We start from the raw sequence: 21,059 nt of genomic DNA on the forward strand, positions 1-21,059 counted from the left end.
CCCCTCCTCCCCACTTTTGGAAAGCTATCATTTGGGGATATGAGATTTTATCTTATTGTGATCATGGGGGCCTGCTGCCCAGGGACTCCAGGGGGCAGATAGAAGGAGTCTGAGTTTCCCCTGACATTGTGGAGATGCTATACTAACCATGGGACCACCCACCTTTGGATTTCAGAATCACATGGGCACGTAGCCATCCGTCCCCTCAAGGACAAAAAGTCAGACCCGGAGAGGCTTTGGGTGTGGGTGACAGGACTGAGCAGTGGATGCCGCGCTGTGGACGAATAACTAGGAGCCAGTCCTGACTGAGGAGGTCTGACGAGCTCTGAAATCCAGACAAGCAGTCCCTCACGGGGAGATGTTCCCAATACCTCTCCACATCCCCGAAGCAGTCCAGTCATTTCCTTTAAACATGGACATGACCACAAGAGAAAGTGGGGAGGGTAATCTCAGAACTGCCTCTGAACTGAGGGAGTTTACCCTGAACTGACTCAACAATAGGTGAAATTGGGAGGTGGCCCAGAAAGCTAACTTACCAGTTCAGTTCAGTCGCTCAGTTGTGTCCGACTCTTTGCGACCCCATGAATCACAGCACGCCAGGCCTCCCTGTCCATCACCAACTCCCAGAGTTCACTCAGACTCATGTCCATTGAGTCGGTGATGCCATCCAGCCATCTCATCCTCTGTCGTCCCCTTCTCCTCTTGCCCCCAATCCTTCCCAGCATCAGAATCTTATCCAATGACTCAGCTCTTCACATGAGGTGGCCAGAGTATTGGAGTTTCAGCCTTAGCATCATTCCTTCCAAAGAAATCCCAGGGCTGATCTCCTTCAGAATGGACTGGTTGGATCTCGTTGCAGTCCAAGGGACTCTCAAGAGTCTTCTCCAACAGTTCAAAAACATCAATTCTTAGGCACTCTGCCTTCTTCACAGTCCAACTCTCACATCCATACATGACCACAGGAAAAACCACAGCCTTGACTATACAGACCTTAGTCGGCAAAGTAATGTCTCTGCTCTTGAATATACTATCTAGGTTGGTCATAACTTTCCTTCCAAGGAGTAAGCGTCTTTTAATTTCATGGCTGCAATCACCATCTGCAGTGATTTCGGAGCCCCCCAAAATACAGTCTGACACTGTTTCTACTGTTTCCCCATCTATTTCCCATGAAGTGATGGGACCGGATGCCATGATCTTCGTTTTCTGAATAGAAAAGCACATTATTTCTTCTTTTTCATATTTGAATATATGGACAGAAGTACCTTTCCTCCTGCACAATCCTCAATCTCAAAATACAAAACAAAAAGCCAGTCTCACCTCAATCCTACTGTCCTCTGAAGCTCTCCACCCTTTTTTCCCTGTACTGCCAAACTTTTGGAGAAAATGGTAGCTACTGGGGCCTCTGTTCTTTGAGATCTACCTATTGCTTAACCCCTCCTCATCTGACATCTGGCTCCAGGCTAATAAACTTGCTGTCAAACTGGTCAGTCATTCAGAAAACAATTATTGAACTTACACCTTGAGTTATGACTTTTCCTCTTTCTGACTTACATAAGTAGGTTCAATTGATGATTAAAGAACCTCACCAGTGTTCTACTGACCCTTCAAATGAATCCAAACCCAAATCACCATCCCCTCCACCCCGGCCAATCAGCTTCACCTCCTGGTCTGTGAGCCTCCACAAGATCAAAACTCCTGGGTCATCTTTAATCCCCTCCTACCTCCTGTTCTCCATCTAACTCATTGCAAGTCTCTTTACTTTGAGGGCTACCACAGAGGGTTGATATGAAAGCCCAATAAGTCAGATCTCTGTGGTTGTTAACTAGAAGTGTGCTTCAGAATCACCTGTGTTAAACACAGAAAGATCAAAAACAACCTAAAAATGATGCCCCCAGTCCCACCTTAGATGGGCTTACTCTGAATGTGGGGCCCAATCAATATCAAAATCTCCTTCATCTGTGCTCTGTGGACAGATCAGAAGGGACTCCTGCCTTGTTCTCCAGTTGCCCAGCCAAACAGGAGCTGCTCTGCCCTGCCTTACTCCAGGGTCTTCCTGGTATCCAACCCAGGGCTGGAATGAAGCCTACTGGGTTCCTTACTGATTGGGTGGAGGATGCTTCCCAAATGCAACAAACAGATGTACCTGTAAGAAGTCAAGAGCTGTCATAGTGCTTCAGAACACATGTTTGAGCCATTTTGATTCTTTACATCAGGGATCCAGGGTCTCGTGTACCACTCTGACAAATCAAGAGTCCATCAGAAACTGGTTTCTGCACTTCAGGGACATGTATACAGCTCTTACAGGTGGCTTCAGCTGGGAGCCTTCCTGAACTAGGAAGGGTCCCTGAGGCACAAAACTCATTCACTGGCTCCCTCATTCAGGCTGATTCAGTACTCAAGGATCCATGCAGTCAGCTGGTAGGGCTAGGTTCCCAGTGGTCATTGGTTAATCAGCTCACCCAGGTGGCATCCAGTTAGTTGGGCATTTTATTCAATCCTTCATTTATTCCTGCAGGCCTGTCACAGAACCAGTCACCCAGTCACCCAACAGATATTTACTAGAGCCTACTAAGTGCCAGACACTGTCTTCACAAAGGAGACAAAACGGATGACAACACAAGGAACCCTGGACCCTTGAAACCTACCAGGCTGGTGTTAGGCAGATTCTCAGGAGTTCTGGAGCCTGGAGATCAATGTCGGGCACCTGGCTGGGCGTCACTTCCCACACTTCAACTCTTTCTGCTTTGCTCCTTTCGGTGGCTGGAGCTCCCAAGCCACAGGTAGGAAGGTCGAGGCAAGGATGAGGGGGCCACTGGGAAAAGGAGAGACAGAAACAAGAAAATGGGGAGTGTAGTGGGGAAAGGAGCGTGGCCAGCAGCATTTATCCAAGTGGCTACCTTCATTGTCTTAGGGAGAGGGTCCCGCAGGGAGGACAGATGCTTCGAGGCGGAGAAGAGTGGGCCAGCTGCCGAGCGAGGGGCTCTGCCAGCTCTGCCAGCGAGCCTGGGGTTCTTGGGGCGCTGGCGGGGCGCGGGGCGGCGCGGCGGGGGCGCGCGGCGGGAGGGGCTCTGCGCGGCGCGGCCCCCGAGCGCGCGGGGCCTGGCGAGGAGCGCGCCGGCCCGGCTCGGCGCCGGTACCCCAGGCGCGGGCGGTCGCCCCGCAGCCCCGGGCTGGACCATGGCGACCGACAGTAAGTGCCCTCGGGCGGCGGAGGCCCCGGGTGGGGGGCTGCGGGCCCCGGGGGCGGGAAGTTTTCCTCTTTGCGATGCCCGCCTTTGTGCCGGGCTCGCGGGGGCCGCGGCCGGGTGCCCCCGCGCCCCTCTGCCCATCACCCTCTGCAGCCCGCAGGTTCGGAGAGGCGCAGCCGGCCCTGGCAGCCCCGTCCCGGAGGGATGCAGTGGAAGGGCGAGCGGCGGACGCCGAGGTGGAGGGGACGCTCGATGCCGCGGGCAGCGGGCCCTGCCATCGCAGCCCTTCTGGGGGTGCCCCTGGGCCCAGAGCCGGCCTTTGGGGAACCGTGCCATCCAGGCGCCGGGAGCTTTTAGCGTTGAATTTAAGGTTCGCCCCGAGTTCTGGGGGTGGTTTTGCGTGTTCGCTTTCTGGGGATGAGGGTGGCTTGACTGCTCGGCTGCCCCATGTGCCCACCCGGGCCATGTTCCCAGGGGCCAGAGACCTCATCTGGTCACCATGGACAGCGAACCAGGTGAGCGCGTAGATATCAGGTTAAAACTACTGAATGGAAGTGTTGGAAGAGGCTGGGTTGGCCTGCTTTTGGCATCTTGGCACCACTGCTTTATTGGCTCAGTGCTTTTGGAAATGGAATCACGTCTACGAAAGCTGGTTAAGTTAGGATGTGTCGGGAGCTGGATGCGCATTAGTTGAGCCTCAAAGAGAGTGTGTGTGCGTGCGTGTGTGTGCTCAGTCATGTCTGACTCTGCGACCCCATGGACTGTAGCCCACCAGGTTCCTCTGTCCAAGGAATTTTCCAGGCAAGCATACTAGAGTGTGTTGCCAGTTCCCACTCCAGGAGATCTTTCTGACCCAGGGATAGAACTGGCGTCTCTTGCGTCTCCTGCACTGGCAGGCAGATGCCTTATCACTGCGACACCTGGGAAGCCCCATGTTCAACTCTACTGATTGAAGGATAAAACTTTAGCCCATTGGTTTTGTTTATGGAAAAATGGTAATGATTTTCTACCAGCTTAGCTTTTGAGCTGATTTTTAAGTTCGACCTCAATTATGTTTGTTTTCAGTTGGCATGGAGCTGAAACTGTGAAAGGTTTCCAGAATGTAGGGGATAATTAGTTTGTCTTTGTTCTTATTCAGAAGTTGGGTAAGAGACTTACTGTGTGTCCCTACTAGGGAAATGAAAAGAAAGTATTCTCAGCCAGTGTCTTGAAAAATTCTCTCCAGATCTTGAGCATGTCTGCAGCTTAAAGGTCCACAGTTCTTTCACTGTTAGTGCAACGGTGATCCTGGAAAGGGCTTCTCCTAGATGCAGGGTACTTTGGTCAGTTCTCAGCTTGCCTGCATTTTAGAATTACTCCCAGAGCTTTCAAAAATCCTTGAGCATCAGTATTTTTATTTTTTTAAAGTAATACATCTCAGATTTTTAATCTGAATTGGAATCTCCTGGAGGGCTTGTTATCACAGGCTGCTGGCCCCCACTTCCAAAATCTGCAGTTCAGTAAGTCTGTGTTGTAGCCTGAGAATTGATGTTTTTATCAAGTTTCAGGTCTTGCTGAAGCTACTATGCTCCCTGCCTTCTCTGTGTAGATGTGGGAATGACAGGTGAGAGGCAGGTAGGAGCACAGAGAGACAGTCACTGCTTCAGTCCTGTCAATGTGTGGCAGGTACATGGCATCGTGAACATATATTACACCTGGGCAGTGTTGCCTTTGGGCTACAGTGGACTGCTTTCTCTAGTTTTGTCCCCAAAGAAATTTACTCTTGAGATAAAAATTGGTTCTAAAATTGAGCAAAACCAGAATCTTCTCCAGTCATTCCTGGAAGTAATCCAGAAGGACTTTTTTTTTTTTTTTTTACAAATGTGGTATGTAAATATATATAAAATACACAGATATTTTAAAAATATTTTCCTGGCAACTTATAATGTTCACAAGAAGAATGCCCAGACAACATGCCCTGTGAAGGCAGATTCCAGAGGAAGAATGGAGGCTCTGAGGGCCCCACCTTGGTTTTCAGAGAAGTGTGGTGAAATGGGAAGGATCTTTGAGATCATCAAACTAAACTCCCCTTGGGCAATTCATACTTTTATTTGTATAACTCAGGTTTATGAGATCTTAAAAGGTTGAAACAATTGGGAGGAACTATAATGGAAAAAAAAGGAGACTAGTAGGGGAGAAAAAACAAACCCAAACTCTGGTAGTATGAGCAGCTTGGTTATTATATAAAGTGGTGGTACTTACGTATTTGACCTATGTTTCTTGATTTTCTCAGTAACAAGTATTCCAGATAGTCTTGTATTTCCAGATCATAGTGAAGTAGTTTTCTCTTTCTTCCATTCATGTCACTTGTTCCATTATTAGTTCTTTCCCTTATGAGTCTTTATTGGTAAAGTCACTGTGATCTGTTTAGAAGTGTGATTTCTTAAGAACAGCCGGGCATCTTTGGGCAGTGTTGGAAATATATAATTGTATTATGCCCTGGCAATCACGGGCCCTTTTTGAGTGGATGGGTCTTTGGGGCTGCTGTGGATGAATATTTGGTTTTATCAGGAAAACTTCTAGTCCCCATCTGCTTGCTCCTGGTTTACTGGTTGGTTGTGTATCATTTTGACTGGGTACATCTGCAGGTTACTACCCCACAGGCCATTCCTCCTCCTGCTTACTGGTCGACAACCTGCACTTTACTTCTTCCCCATCCTACTTATCCCAGCAGTGATTTCCACTCTGTGCCTAGTCCTGGAGGATAGAAGGAAGAAACAGCAGGGGAGGAAAAATCAAATTTAGACCCTACACAGGTGAAGGTTAGCAAGCTCTGCCAAATAGCTACTCAAGATGTTTAGGACTTAGGATGTTGAGTATTTAAAAGAAAATTGCTTGATTTTAGTGAAAAGAAACTCAAATTCTTAAGTAAAATGATTTCCAGTCATAATAATTATTAAACAGCTTACAAATAATTCCAACTGAAAAACAGAGACAAAAAGAGTTAGAAAATGACTGCTTTGCCACCATCATAAGTAAGTAAGTGTTAGTCGCTCAGTCGTGTCTGATTCTTTGCGACCCCGGGGACTGCCGCCCACAAGGCTCCTCTGTCCATGAGATTTTCCAGGCAAGGATACTGGAGTGGGTTGCCATTTCCTTCTCCAGGGGATCTTCCCAACCCAGGGATCGAACCCAGGTCTCCTGTACTGCAGGCAGATTCTTTACCAACTGAGCTACAAGGGAAGCCCTTGCAACTATCATAGTAATGGCTGATTCATACAGGAATCATCCGTGGATGCTAAACTATTGTGTGAAAACCTGAACACCAGAATATTTACATTTTGGGGTAATTTCCCTACAGATTTCTTATTAATTGCACAGAGGGAAATGGTAATGTTATAGTGCAGAAATATGGGATTCACTACCTTAACCAAACCATCAAAGTTAGCAACACTAGTTAGTAATAGAGCAAGCTGATAACCTGTGCTGCCCGATCTGAAACCTTGAAAAGGATAGAGGGTTGCTTACGCCAAAAATGGGTACCCTGGTTCTCATCAGGGGGAAATATCAGACAAACCCACATTTGGAGACATTCCACAAAAGTCAGTGTCATGAAAGATGGCTGAGGCACTGTTACTAGGATGAAGGACACTAAAGAGATAAGTAAATGCAATAGATGGCTTGGATAAGACCCAAATCAGGAAAAAATGCTACCAAGGACAATATTGTGATAATTGGGAAATCTGAGTATGGCTTGTTTGCTGGATAATAGCCTTGTTGCTGTACAGTCACTCAGTCGTGTCCGACTCTTTGTGACCCCATGGACTGTAGCACACCGGGCTTCCCTGTCCTTCACTGTCTCCTGGAGTGTGCTGAAACTCACGTCCATTGAGTCAGTGATGCCATCCAACCATCTCATCCTCTGTCACCCCCTTCTCCTCTTGCCCTCAGTCTTTCCCAGTATCAGGGTCTTCTCCAGAGTTGGCTCTTCGCATCAGGTGGCCAAAGTATCGTAGCTTCAGCTTCAGCACCAGTCCTTCCAATGAATATTCAGGGTTGATTTCCTTTAGGATTGGCTGGTTTGATCTCCTTCCTATCCAGAGGACTCTTAGGAGTCTTTTCTAGCACCACAGTTCAAAAGCATCAATGCTTCAGCACTCAGCTTTCTTTATGGTCCACCACTCACATCCATGCATGACTACTGGATAAACAATACCTTTGACTAAATGGACCTTTGTCAGCAAAGTGATGTCTCTGCTTTTTAATACACTGTCTAGATTTGTTATAGCTTTTCTTCCAAGGAGCAAGCATCTTTTAATTTCATGGCTGCAGTCACAGTCTGTAGTGATTTTGGAGTTCAAGAAAATGAAATCTGCCACTGTTTCCCCATCTATTTTCCATGAAGTGATGGGACTGGATACCACGATCTTCAGTTTTTGAATGTTGAGCTTTAAGTCAGCTTTTTCCCTCTCCTATCAAGAGGCTATTTAGTTCCTCTTCACTTTCTGCCATTAAAATAGCCTTGTATCCATGTTAAATTCCCTCAATAGGATGTTTTAACTTCAGTTTGGAAAGGACCATCTTCCTTAAAAGAAACTGGAGTCTTTAGGGGTAGAGGGACATGATGTCAACAAAATCTCAAATGGTTTAGGAGAAAAATGTTCAAGTGTATGTGTGCACTTGGATGTGTATGTGTGTTATACAAGAAGAGAGAAAATGTGGCAGATCTTAGCATTTGGTGAATCTAGGAGTTCTTTGTACTATTCTTCCAAGTCTTCTGTAAATTTGCAAATCAAAACATATGGCTCCATGTAAATTTTAGGATTATTTGTTCTAGTTCTGTGAAAAATGTCATGGGTAATTTCCTGGGTGTTCATTGGAAGGACTGATGTTGAAGCTGAAACTCCAATACTTTGACCACCTGATGCTGACTCATTTGAAAAGACCCTGATGCTGGAAAAGACTGAGGGTGGGAAGAGAAGGGGACGACAGAGGATGAGATGGTTGGATGGTATCACTGACTCAATGGATATGAGTTTGGGTAGACTCCAGGAGTTGGTGCTGGACAGGGAGGCCTGGCATGCTGCAGTCCATGGGGTCACAAAGAGTCGGACATGACCGAGCAACTGAACTGAATTTGACAGCTCAGTCATATCTGACTCTTCGCAGCTGCATGGACTGTAGCCTGCCAGGCTCCTCTGTTCATGGGATTTTTCAGGCTAGAGTATGGGACTGGGTTGCCATTTCCTTCTCTGGGGCATCTTCCTGACCCAGGGATTGAACCAGTGTCTCCTGCTTTGGCAGGAGGATTTTTTACCCTTGAGTCACGTGGTAAGGATTGCATTAAATCTGTGGATTGCGTTGGGTAGTATGGCCATTTTAATAATATTCAGTTTAATATTAATAATATTCAGCACCTTTTTAGGTGCTGGTTTTGAAAGCAATTCCAAGATATCATGTTATTTCAACCTCTGATGTTTAGTATGCCTCTGTGTACACTTTTTTCTTCCCATAACCCCCATGCTGCTCTTGCCCTTAAGAGAAGTAACGATTTTGCAGTTAGTGATGATAACGTTTAGAACTTGTTAGCGATGCAAGATAGTAACCAGAGTTCTGAGAAATGCTCTGATTTGACATATATGGGTTGTGCATTTGTTCTAAGTTTGAAAAGTTGAGAAAGCCTGGGTAATTACAAATGGTGTAGAAGAAAGGGTATGAGAAGCTGCTTATTCTTTGTTTTGTTTTGCAAACACCTCCTCCTGTTTTTAAACCAAGAATAAAATTCCAGAAAAAAAACATAAATAGGGTACGGAGACAGTGTTCTGAACTGATTTACTCATTTGATGCTACCCTGATGAAATGTTCTGAAAGTTAGAATGATTAATTTCATACTGTTTAGAATTCCCTAAGTTTAAATTTTAGCATGGCATCTTTGATTTAGAAAGCTCAGTGAAGTTTTTTCTTGACTTCTGTTTTGAAATAGAAATGGGCCAGATCTCTTGGGAGGAGTAAACCTCCTAAGTGTGGGTAGATGTGGATGGCAGTTGTTCTTTTAGGTCCCTAGGGTATCATTTAGTAATTACTATTATTTAGCCTTATGGGTTGATTAAAACACATCCATTATGCCATTTGACAATGGTTATCTGTATGTTAAAATGATCGTAAAATTGATTGATAGCTCTTTGTAATAAATTAGGGCAGTTTCTGAAGCTCATATATATTGCAAATAAAGTTCTTATCAACCTTCCATTAAGGGACTATACACAACTGATCTTAGGCACTTTACATTTAAGCACAGATACCATCCCTTTACATTGCTACCTGCTAAGTCACTTCAGTCGTGTCTGACTCTGTGCGACCCCACAGACGGCAGCCCACCAGGCTCCCCTGTCCCTGGGATTCTCCAGGCAAGAACACTGGAGTGGGTTGCCATTTCCTTCTCCAATGCATGAAAGTGAAAATTGAAAGTGAAGTCGCTCAGTCGTGTCCGACTCTTCGTGACCCCATGGACTGCGGCCTACCAGGCTCCTCCATCCATGGGGTTTTCCAGGCAAGATTACTGGAGTGGGGTGCCATCGCCTTCTTCTCCTTTGCATTAGGTTTTCTTTATAAATTTTTATTTTTATTTTTTGCTGAGCTGTGCAGCATGCAGGATCTTAGTTCTCCAACCCGGGATCAAATCCGTGCCCCTGCATTGGGAGTGTAGAGTCTTAACTACTGGACTGCCAGGGAACCCCCTTCATTAGATTTTCTTATTGCCAGAGTATATTATTTTTGAGAGTTCTAATTTTAGGAATGCACTAAGTCACACTTTAACTTACAATGGAGCGAAAGTTAAGATACATATAATGATTTTATCCACCCTATTTGAAAAAATTTCCCTGGCTTACGTACTAATATATTTATACACTACATTAATTATATTCTTTTTACCAGTCAAAGTTAGATTTTCAATTGACTTAGCTCAATAGAAATTTTGAGATTGAGGAACTCAGTGTGGGATGGTGGAAGACAGCACAGACCCAGTTTCAGAGCTACCCACATTTCAAACTCGGGCCCTACCATTCTGGCTGCATAACCTTAGAAAGTTGTTTTAACTTCCCAGAGGTTTTGTCTTATTCCACTTTGAAGAGTTGCAAGAATTAACTGAGCTTGTGCCCACAGTAGCCATTAAATATTTCTCTTCTCATTCCCTACAACATTCTTACAATCTGACCTTCAGAAATGGGGTCCCCAGTCATTGATTCCATTTTTCCTTGTGAAGAATAAAAGGAAAGGAAAGGAAAGTCACTCAGTTGTGTCCGACTCTTTGCGACCCCGTGGACTGTAGCCTGCCAGACTCCTCCGTCCAAGGAATTTTCCAGACAAGAATACTAAAGTGGGTTGCCATTCCCTTCTCCAGGGGATCTTCCCTAGCCAGGGATTGAACCCGGTCTCCCACACTGCAGGCAGACTCTTTACCGTCTGAGCCACCAGGGCCTGCTGAAGAATATAAAATGAAGACCAAATGACCTGTTTGGAAATGAAGACTCCAAGGAAGAGACTTGAGGAAAAATCACCTGAAGGTACAGAACTCAGATTTTAAATAGAAGTATTGATGGGCTTCCCAAGTGGCTCAGTGGTAAAGAATCTGCCTGCAGTGCAGGAGGTGTAAGTTCAGTCTCTGGATTGGGAAGATCCCCGGGAGAAGGAAATGACAACCCACTCCAGTATTCCTGCCTGAGAAACCCCATGTACAGAGGAGCTTGGTGGGCCACAGTCTGTGGGGTCGCAGAAATCGTGGGGACACGACTGAGCAACTAAATACAACAACATTAATTGTGATGTGTTCTTCCCTGGTGCTTATCATTTTGCACAGATGTGATGCGACACATGGGCTTGTGGTGCACGTGCACACGTACAGCTTTTAACAGCTTGTGAGGTTTCGGTGCTGGGCATGTAGAGGGGTCCAACAACCACCATTTTTATTGAAGATCCAGGAGGATTCTGGGATCCTCTCTGCTGATTGGCTCTTGGGGGCCTCTCTGGGCTTTGTGGCGTGCCCCTCGTATGTGGCCATGATTGATGGGTAGCTGTAGCACCGGGTGGAGTTTGCTTCAGGGTGTCTCCTCAGCGTTTGATGCCCTCCTGGCTCTGAAGTCTTAAAAAAGCTTGTCCAGTGATGGTGATGAACCTGAGCATATTGCTAGTGGTCTAAAAAGGCATCTTCTAGTCATGTCCATATATAATGACCTCATCTGCCTGCTCTCTCGATCGGTCCTGACTTTGGCCATCCAGGTTCTGAGAGTAGCCTGCCTGTGTCTCACTTGTGCCGTGGTGGGGGTGGTTTCTGCACATCTTGATAGTCCCATGGTTTCTCTTGCTTCCCAGCTCATGCTTTAATCTTTGTACCTGCCAATCATGGTTTTCCTTTGGTTTCATTATTCCTTTGAGTTTTGCCTGAGAAACACTGCTCGGTCAGTCTCAGGTTTGTAGAGTCCCCAGAAGTTAGGTTGTCTTCACCCAGCCCTCTCCTGCTTCTCCATGGAGGTAGAGGACAACCCTCAGCCCCTACCACCCTTTCCTCAGGCTATTTAGAGGTTCATTGCTATGTTTTCCCTGGGTCTGTTTGCACAGAGTCAGCTGTTAGAATTTAGGCATGATAATTACCATCATAATTATAGCTATGTCTGTTATATTTCTTTGTGCTCTCCCTTTATTTTTTATCTGTTGCTGAATAACAAATTTCAACAAACTCAGTGGATTAAAAACACGCATTTGTTATCCCTCTAGGCCAAGAGCCTGGGCAGGCTTCTGAAAGTCAGGAGTCTTGCAAGGTTGCAATTAAGGTGTCAGCCAGGGTTGGATTCTCATCTGAAGACCTGAGGCTTGACTGGGGAAGGATCCCCTTCTAAGCTAGCATAGTATCACCAAGACTCAGGCCCTGTAAATACTCAGGCTCGTGGGCTGCTGGACTGAGAATGTCAGTTTCTTGCTGGCTCTTGGCTAGAGGTCATCCTTAGATATTAGCCTCAACGATATGGCCACTTTATCAAAGTTAGGAAGGAACAGAATCTCCTAGAAAGACAGGCATTAACATCCTTGTCATATTCTGTTGGTTGGAAGCAAGTTATAGACTCTGCCTAAACTTGAAGGGATTGAACAAGAGTGGACAACTAGGAGATGGGGACAATTGAAGACTGTCTTGAATTCTGTCTGCCATACTCCCATGAAACTTTTTAATCTATATCTTCAATTGGACTTTTTTCTGGAGCATCACATTCCTCTTTAAAACTTTAGACAACATTAGGTTGTTAAGGTCCTGATGATAATTGCCTTCCTTAGAAACTAATGGCCCTCCCACCTGCAGAGAGCTGATGTGCTATAGGAAGGATGGTAGTGGAAAAGGGGCAGGGAAGGTAATGTCTGACCTTTAACTATTATTGGAAAAGTCATATCCAAATGATATGCTGCTTTAGGGAGCTTGAAATAAGCCGAAGCCTGTATGCTAAGTGAATTCATTTCATGAAAGCTGTTAGAAATTTATAAAAATTAAAATACCCAAAGTCTTATTTTTGGGAGTTAAAAAGTAAAGGAAAACAGGGCAAACTGAAATTTGGGTTGAAAGCTGGTGAAGGACACAGAGTGAGAAAAATAAGGAGATGAGAATTGTATCTCTTAGGGGCAAAAGGATTTTAATTTCATTAATCCTCCTTGCTTGTGTGTGAGGCATTACATGGGGATAAGAGATTATTTACAGTTTAAGCCTCAATAATCTTGTACTGTATTCTCTTACCAGTGATTTTATTCATTTTAAATCATTGTTTCTGAGTTAGTAGCAAGGTGACAGATACCTGAAAACTGGATAGTTCCTGACTGGCTGATAATTTTGTGTGATGAGAAACTACTGTTTGAATTCTTGCTTTACAATTATTGACTGTAAGTTAGAGCTTAGAAAATGAAGCTATCATAAAAAGGTTAGCCTGATGGAAAGTATTGATTTTGATTGCATGTCTCTTTCTTGAAACTTGGAACACTTTCATTTTTGGTTGCTACTTATCACCTGAAAGCTATTCTGTAGTAAAAGAGCTGTAATTAGAGTTATTAGCTCCTTGTAATTGAGGTAAGACTATTCCAGTCTTTAGAAATTGAGTTAGATCCTTGAGACAAACACTTCTGTTTTTATCCAGTAAAATCAGCCTGTGTAAAATGAAAGGGAGGGACTCCCCTGGTGGTGGACTTTTCTGGCTAAGACTCTACACTCCCAATGCAGAGGGCCCAGGCTCAATCCCTAGTCAGGGAACTAGGTCCTGCATGTCACAACAAAGACCTGGTGCAGGCAAATAAATATTAAAAGAAATAAAACGAAAGGGAGAGTCTGAAATCATTTTATTAGAAAGATGTCTCTCCTACATTGTGGTCCAAACCACATGCTGTTTTCTCTCTGAAGTCTTTATCACTCTCCCAAACAGAATCCATCATTTATTTTACATAAACTTCTTAAGTTATATTTTTCTATTTTAACCCCTGTCTGTTCTATATGCCCCTTGAGGAAATGATCTACTTTTATGTATATTTTCTCAACTTTGTCATTCTACTGAATAAGCATAGGCCTGCATAGACTAACCATGCACATGTTTGCTAAATTCAGTCTATTTCTCTACTGTGAGCCGCCTCTTTTTCCTGGATCTCATCCTTTACTCACTTCTCCCAGTGTGGACCTGGAAACCCAGGTTGGTCAAAGTGCCTAAGAACTATAGAGGGTCTGCAAGGTCAAAACTACTTTTACGCTATCGTTGACCCTTGAACAAAATTTTCTGTCTCTCTGCACACATCCTTATAGACGCAGCTTCTATGATTTTGTGAGTTGGGAAGGTGAAGGTATCCAGTGGTCTTTCCCTTCATTATTGGGGCTCTTCCTGAAGACCCTGTTTTCAGTACAGAGCTTCATTCTTAACACCAGATGACTGGTTTCCAAACCCAGAGCCTGTCTGCTGTAGTGTCTCTGTCAGTGCAGGCCACCATAGTAGAATAACACAGGCTGAGTGGCTTAAGCAACAGAGAGTTTCTCCTGATTTTGGAGGCTGAAAGTCTAAGAACAAGGTGCCCATAGGGCTGATTTCTGATGAGGATCCTCTTCCTGACTTGCAGATGGCTACCTTCTCACTGTGTCCTCTTGTGTCTCCTCCTCTTAATAAGACATCGGCCTTTTGAATTAGGGCCCCATTCATACGACCTCATTTTACCTTAGTTACATGTTTACAGGTCCTGTCTCTGAATACAATCACATTAGGGGTTAGTGAATTATGCATTTTAGGGGAGCACAGTTCAGTTGCTAATGTTAGGAGAGAAATAGTCCTCTGGCTTCAGTAGCAGAAGTTGGGGTCTTCTGGATTCTGAGTGCTTTACAAGTCAACCCATTCTTCTGTTTCAGGCTTGGTCCCTCTTTTCCACTTACAATTACAGAGTCATTCTGGGATTCTACATCATGGATTGGCTTGCTTACTGTGGCGTATCCCCCATAGTAGTCTGGAGAAAGATGAGCAAGAATTTAGCTGTCTCCTTCCAGTCTTCCAGTGATGTGTTGATCTTTTCACCTACTGTTGTTTCTCCCTTGCTCTTTTAGTTTAGTTTTAGTTTAGCTTTTAGTCTGGTTTTTACCTTTTCTCTAGTTTCAGGAAGATGCAGAAATGGAGATAAATGCAAGTGCTCTTATATGTAGAATCTAAAACATACAACACACAAATGAATTTAGAAAGAAGCAGACTTATAGATATAGAGAACAAACTACTGATTATCTTGTTGCCTACCATGGTTGCACAGGAATTACAATGTACATACTTAAATTTTCTCAGTCTACTTCTAATCAGTATTGTGTTATTTCAATGGAATGTAGAAATCTTACCACCATTTAAGTCCCCAGTGACTCCCTCCCCCACCCCTTATATTTTTTAGTTATATGTTTTATTCACATCTATTATGGACTGAATTGTATCCCTCAAAAATTCATGGGTGGAAATCTTAACCCCCAGAACTTTAGAATGTGGCTTTATTTGGCGATAGGATCTTTAAAGAGGTAAAATTAAAAGTTAAGTTAAAATGAAATCATTAGGGTGGGCCCTAATCGAGTACGACTGGTGTCCTTATAAGAAGAGGAAATCTGGGCATAGAGGGAAGAGAATGTGAAGACACAAGGAGAAGACAGCCATCTACCCGTCATGAGAGAGGCTTCAGAGGAAATCATATCTGCCAACACTTTGAGCTCAGATCTTTAGACTCCAGAATTGTGAGAAAATAAATTCATATTGTTTAAACCACCCAGTCTAGGGTAGTTTGTTTTGGGAGCCCTAACAAACTACTACACATGCATTGAAAATCCCATAAGACAGAGTTATAAGTTTTGCTTTCAAAAGTCAAACATATTTTAAAGAACTCAAGGGAAGAATTGTTTATTACAGTCACCCAAATATTTATCATCTTTGTTCTTCATTCCTGATGGTCCAGATATTTCCCAGTTCTTTAATTTTATCACTTGAAAAAAAAAAAAGTCACTTCTTTCTGGTCTCCATTATTTCAGATGAGAAACCCACTGTCATCTGAGTCATTTATTCCACTATAGGTAGCAAGGCATCATTTCTCTCTGACTGCTTTCAGGATGTTTTGTTGTCTTTAGTTTTTAGAAATGTTAGTCTGGGTGTGGATTTCTTGGGCTTCTCCTATTTGGAATTTATGCAGCTTCTTGATTTTTTAGATTTATGTCTTTCTCCAAGTAGGGGAAATTTTGTTATTTCTTTTCTTTAAAATTTATTTGTCTCCTTTTGGCTGTGCTTGGTCTTTGTTGCTGCACGCCGGCTCTAGTTGCAGCAAGACGGTTACTCTCTAGCTGTGGTGCACAGGCTTCTCACCGCAGTGGCTTCTTTTGTCACGAGGCATGGGCTTTAGGGCATTCGGGCTCAGTGGTTGTGGCGCACGACTTAGATAGTTGCCTCGTGGCTTGTGGAATCTTCCCAGACCAGGCATCAAACCCGAGTCCCCTGCACTGACAGGCAGATTCTTAACCCGCTGAATTACCAGGGAAGTCCACCAGTCGTTATTTTTCAAATAGTTTTTCAGTCCTGTGTTCTTTCTCGCCACCTTCTGGAATTCTGATCGCACAAATGCTGGATCCTCTGTTGATGTCCCACAGCTACCCTTTTCTCTCTGTTATTTGGATTGAACAATTTCTGTTGATAAATCTTTAAGGTCCCTTGAAGACCTTGGATTCTTCTGTGATTTCCATTTGGCCACTGATCCCAGACAATGATTTTTAAAAAGATTTTTGGTTACCGTATTTTTCAGTTCCAATAGTTCCACTTCGTTGTTCTTTATGTCTTCAGTATGTTTCTGAGACTTGATTTTCCATTTGTTTGAAGAGGTTTTATCATTTTTGTTTAGAGCATTTTAGAAATAACTGCTTTAAAATCTTTGCCATGGGATTCCAAGATTTGTGTCCTCTTGGTGTTAGTGTTGTTGATTGTCTTGTTTGAGATTTCCTACTTTTGGTATGATAAATACTTTGGGGTTGTATCTTAGACATTTTGAGTATCACATGAGACTGCCTCGAAAAGTATCGTGTTTAAGTAGGAACCAATCAGCCAGCTTAGATTCAAAACTCATGTTCTCATCCTTTTATGGGCTGTGGTTTGACTGTCAGTTTAGTTTTCATAGCCTCTGTTATGCTATTCTGGTCTGCCCTGATTGATTACCCACAGGCTAATTTGAAACCTGGGTCGTATTTCTCATTATAGCTTAGTTCTCAAACTTTTTCTGTATTGATTTAGATTGATTCCATGCACAGACCATTTGTCTTCCCTGATTGCTCAGACAGTGAAGAATCTACCTGTAATGCAGGAGATGTGGGTTCAGTCCCTGGGTTGAGAAGTTCCCCTGGAGGAGGAAATGGCAACCCAATCCAGTAATTTTGCCTGGGAAATCCCATGGACAGGAGGAGCATGATGGGTTATGGTCCATGGGGTCGCAAAGAGTCGGACACGACTGAGTGACTAACTCTTTCTTTTCATATACCATTTAGGTTATACACATTTTTATATATGACCATTTCATATACAGATTTATGAGATTCCTTTATCCAGTTTCCTCTTTGTAATCTTTGATTCTTTCTAGTTGAAAGGAGGTGGGGTGCTGGCCTGTTTGCTCTCCTTTACTTGGTACAGTGCATGTAGTGGTCAGCAGTGTTTCTCTATATGCTGTGTGGCCTCTGTGGGGACTATGCCCATGAAGAGAGGAAGGGGCACTGTCTTATTCCTGTTATCTTAGTGCCAAGCAGGCATGGTCAGTGGGGCTACACCCACCATCTCTGCAGCACCCGGTGGGAAGGGAGGTGAGTGCTGCCTCTGCTCAATTAGCATGGGGCAAGGAAGGTCAGCAGTGTTCCCCCTTTGGCCTTCAGCAGTGCCTGGGAGGAGGCCGAGCGATGTGGCTGTGTCGTGATGTTTTCTAGAGTAGGCTAGGCTTATTCGAGAGGGTTCATTCCTCTAGGGCTATCCTTTTTAAGTCCTTTGGCTAGAGACAGCAGTTCTCAATTAGGGATGACATGCCCTTCAGGTGATGCTTGACAGTATCTGAAGACATTTTTTGTTGTCACAACTGACATCTTGTTATCGGCATCTAGTGGCCACAGGCCAGGGATGCTGCTAAATAGATAACAGGGCCCCAACAACAGAGGGATTTCTGGCCCCAAATGGCAATAGTGTCAAGGTTGAGAAACCCTGAACCGCAGAGAGTAGGTTTTTCTTGGAGCTTTTTAGAAAATATATATTTATTCCAACTTCTCCAGAAATGGAAGTCCCTTCAATATTTTAATGTATCATTCATTTTTTAGTCCTTTGGCATCTATCATTGATGAGTAACATAATTTATAATTTAAGGTAAAATGTCTTATCTCTGATTGATTTTAATAATTCCTCTTTTTCTTTTAAGTTTAACCTTTATGTGTATAGGTGTGGATTTTTTTGAAAGACTTAATATTTTTTTAGAGCAATGTAAGGTTCACACACATAAAAAAAAAAAAAGAGAGAGGAAAGTACAAAGATTTCCTGTGTACTACTGCCCCACACACGCATAGCCTGTCCCATTTGTCAGCATCACTTGTTATCAAGGCTGAACCTTTGCTGACTGTCCAAATCCAGCTGCACCAGGAATTTGGACAATGTATAATGACATATACCCATTATTATTGTCATGCAAAGTGTACTTCCTCTTTGGAAGTGGTATCTCCTTGTTTTAATTCACATTTTCCTGATAAGATATTTTCATATGCTTGTTTTACATCTGAATATATTTTTTTCGTGAGGTCCTCACGAAAATTTGGTCTATTTTTTAAAATTTATTTTGTAATTGCAAATGAATTGCTTTGCAGCATTGTGTTGGTTTCTGCTGTATAATAACATAAATCAGCCATGCGTGTACATACGTCCCCTCCCTCTTGAACCTTCCTGGTCCATTTTTAAAAATCTGAGTGGTTTGTTTTCTTCTTGTTGGGTTATATAATTCCTTGTATGTTTTGGATAGCTCTCCTTTATCAGATGTATCTTTTATAAATATTTTCTTCTAGTTCATGGCTTGTTTTCTTCTTCTCTTGACATTGTCTTTCACAGATCAGTAGTTTTTATTGAAGTCCAGTTTATCAGTTCTTTCATGGGTCCTGCCTTTTGTGTTGTATTTAAAAAGGCATCACCATATCCAAGGTCAGTTAGGTTTGCTCCTATGTTAGCTTCTAGGAGCTTGATACTTATGTGTTTAACATTTAGGTTTATAATATTCTTCAAATTATTTTTTTGTGAAGACTGTAAGGTCTGTGTCTAGATTAATTTTTTTTTTGTATGTGATATCCAGTTGTTCCTGTACCATTTGTTGAAGAGACTATCTTTGCTTCATTACAATGCCTTTGAGCCTTTGTTAAAGATCGGTTGACTACGTGGAGTCTATTTCTGGGCTCTCTTTTCTGTTCTACAAGTCTGTTTATTCTTCCTCCAAAACTACACTGTTTTGATTATTGTAACTACTAGTTAAGCTAATATTCAGGTAACTTAAATCTTCCACCTTCAGTATGGTGTTGTCCATTTTGGGAAGTTAGTCTTTTTGCCACACCACACAAAGTTTAGAATCAGTTTGTTGATACCATAATATAACTTGTTCAGTTCAGTTCAGATGCTCAGTCGTGTCCGACTCTTTGCGACCCCATGAATTGCAGCACGCCAGGCCTCCCTGTCCATCACCAACTTCTGGAGTTCACCCAGACTCATGTCTATCGAGTCGGTGATGCCATCCAGCTATCTCATCCTCGGTCGTCCCCTTCTCCTCCTGCCCCCAATCCCTCCCAGCATCAGAGTCTTTTCCAATGAGTCAACTCTTCGCATGAGGTGGTCGAAATATTGGAGTTTCAGCTTTAGCATCATTCCTTCCAAAGAACACCCAGGACTGATCTCCTTTAGAAAGGACTGGTTGGATCTCCTTGCAGTCCAAGGGATTCTCAAGAGTATTCTCCAACACCACAGTTCCAAAGCATCAATTCTTCGGCACTCAGCTTTCTTCACAGTCCAACTCTCACATCCGTACATGACTACTGGAAAAACCATAGCCTTGACTAGACGGACCTTTGTTGGCAAAATAATATCTCTGCTTTTGAATATTCTATCTAGGTTGGTCATAACTTTCCTTCGAAAGAGTAAGCGTCTTTTAATTTCATGGCTGCAATCACAACCTGCAGTGATTTTGGAGCCTGAAAAGATAAAGTCTGCCACTGTTTCCCCTGTTTCCCCATCTATTTGCCATGAAGTGATGGGACCAGATGCCATGATCTTAGTTTTCTGAATGCTGAGCTTTAAGCCAACTCTTTTACTCTCCTCTTTCACTTTCATCAAGAGGCTTTTGAGTTCCTCTTCACTTTCTGCCATAAGGGTGGTGTCATCTGCATATCTGAGGTTATTGATATTTCTCCTGGCAATCTTGATCCCAGCTTGTGCTTCTTCGAGCCCAGCGTTTCTCATGATGTACTCTGCGTAGAAGTTAAATAGGCGTGGTGACAATATATAGCCTTGACGTACTCCTTTTCCTATTTGGAACCAGTTTGTTGTTCCATGTCCAGTTTTAACTGTTGCTTCCTGACCTGCATACAGGTTTCTCAAGAGGCAGGTCAGGTGGTCTAGTATTCCCATCTCTTTCAGAATTTTCCACAGTTTATTGTGATCCACACAGTCAAAGGCTTTGGCATAGTCAATAAAACAGAAATAGGTGTTTTTTTGGAACTCTCTTGCTTTTTTGATGATCCAGCGGATGTTGGCAATTTGATCTCTGGTTCTTCTGCCTTTTCAAAAACCAGCTTGAACATCAGGAGGTTCGCAGTTCACATATTGCTGAAGCCTGGCTTGGAGAATTTTGAGCATTACTTTCTAGCATGTGAGATAAGTGCAGTTGTGTGGTAGTTTGAGCATTTTTTGGCATTGCCTTTCTTTGGGATTGGAATGAAAACTGACCTTTTCCAGTCCTGTGGCCACTGCTGAGATTTCCAAATTTGCTGGCATATTGAGTACAGCACTTTCACAGCATCACCTTCCAGGATTTGAAACAGCTCCACTGGAATTCCATCACCTCCACTAGCATTGTTCATAGTGATGCTTTCTAAGGCCCACTTGACTTCACATTCTAGGGGCTCTAGGTGAGTGATCCTACCATTGTGATTATCTTGGTCATGGAGATCTTTTTTGTACAGTTCTTCTGTGTATTCTTGCCAACTCTTCTTAATATCTTCTGTTTCTGTTAGGTCCATACCATTTCTGTCCTTGATCGAGCCCATCTTTGCATGAAATGTTCCCTTGGTGTCTCTGATTTTCTTGAAGAGATGCCTGGTCTTTC

General features: G+C 43.5%; 1 protein-coding gene across 1 annotated transcript in view; it reads left to right on the top strand.

The window, feature by feature from the left end:
* The first annotated feature begins 3,687 nt into the window (after positions 1–3,687).
* SYT16 (synaptotagmin 16) overlaps positions 3,688–21,059 on the top strand; it is a 288,505-nt gene continuing 271,133 nt past the window's right edge. The window contains exon 1 of the mRNA XM_052647376.1: positions 3,688–3,703. Within this exon, the coding sequence (XP_052503336.1) occupies positions 3,688–3,703 (16 nt within the window). The remainder of the gene's footprint in view (positions 3,704–21,059) is intronic.

This window comes from Budorcas taxicolor, chromosome 10, assembly GCF_023091745.1.
Source record: "Budorcas taxicolor isolate Tak-1 chromosome 10, Takin1.1, whole genome shotgun sequence".
In the NCBI taxonomy this organism is placed as follows: Eukaryota; Metazoa; Chordata; class Mammalia; order Artiodactyla; family Bovidae; genus Budorcas; species Budorcas taxicolor.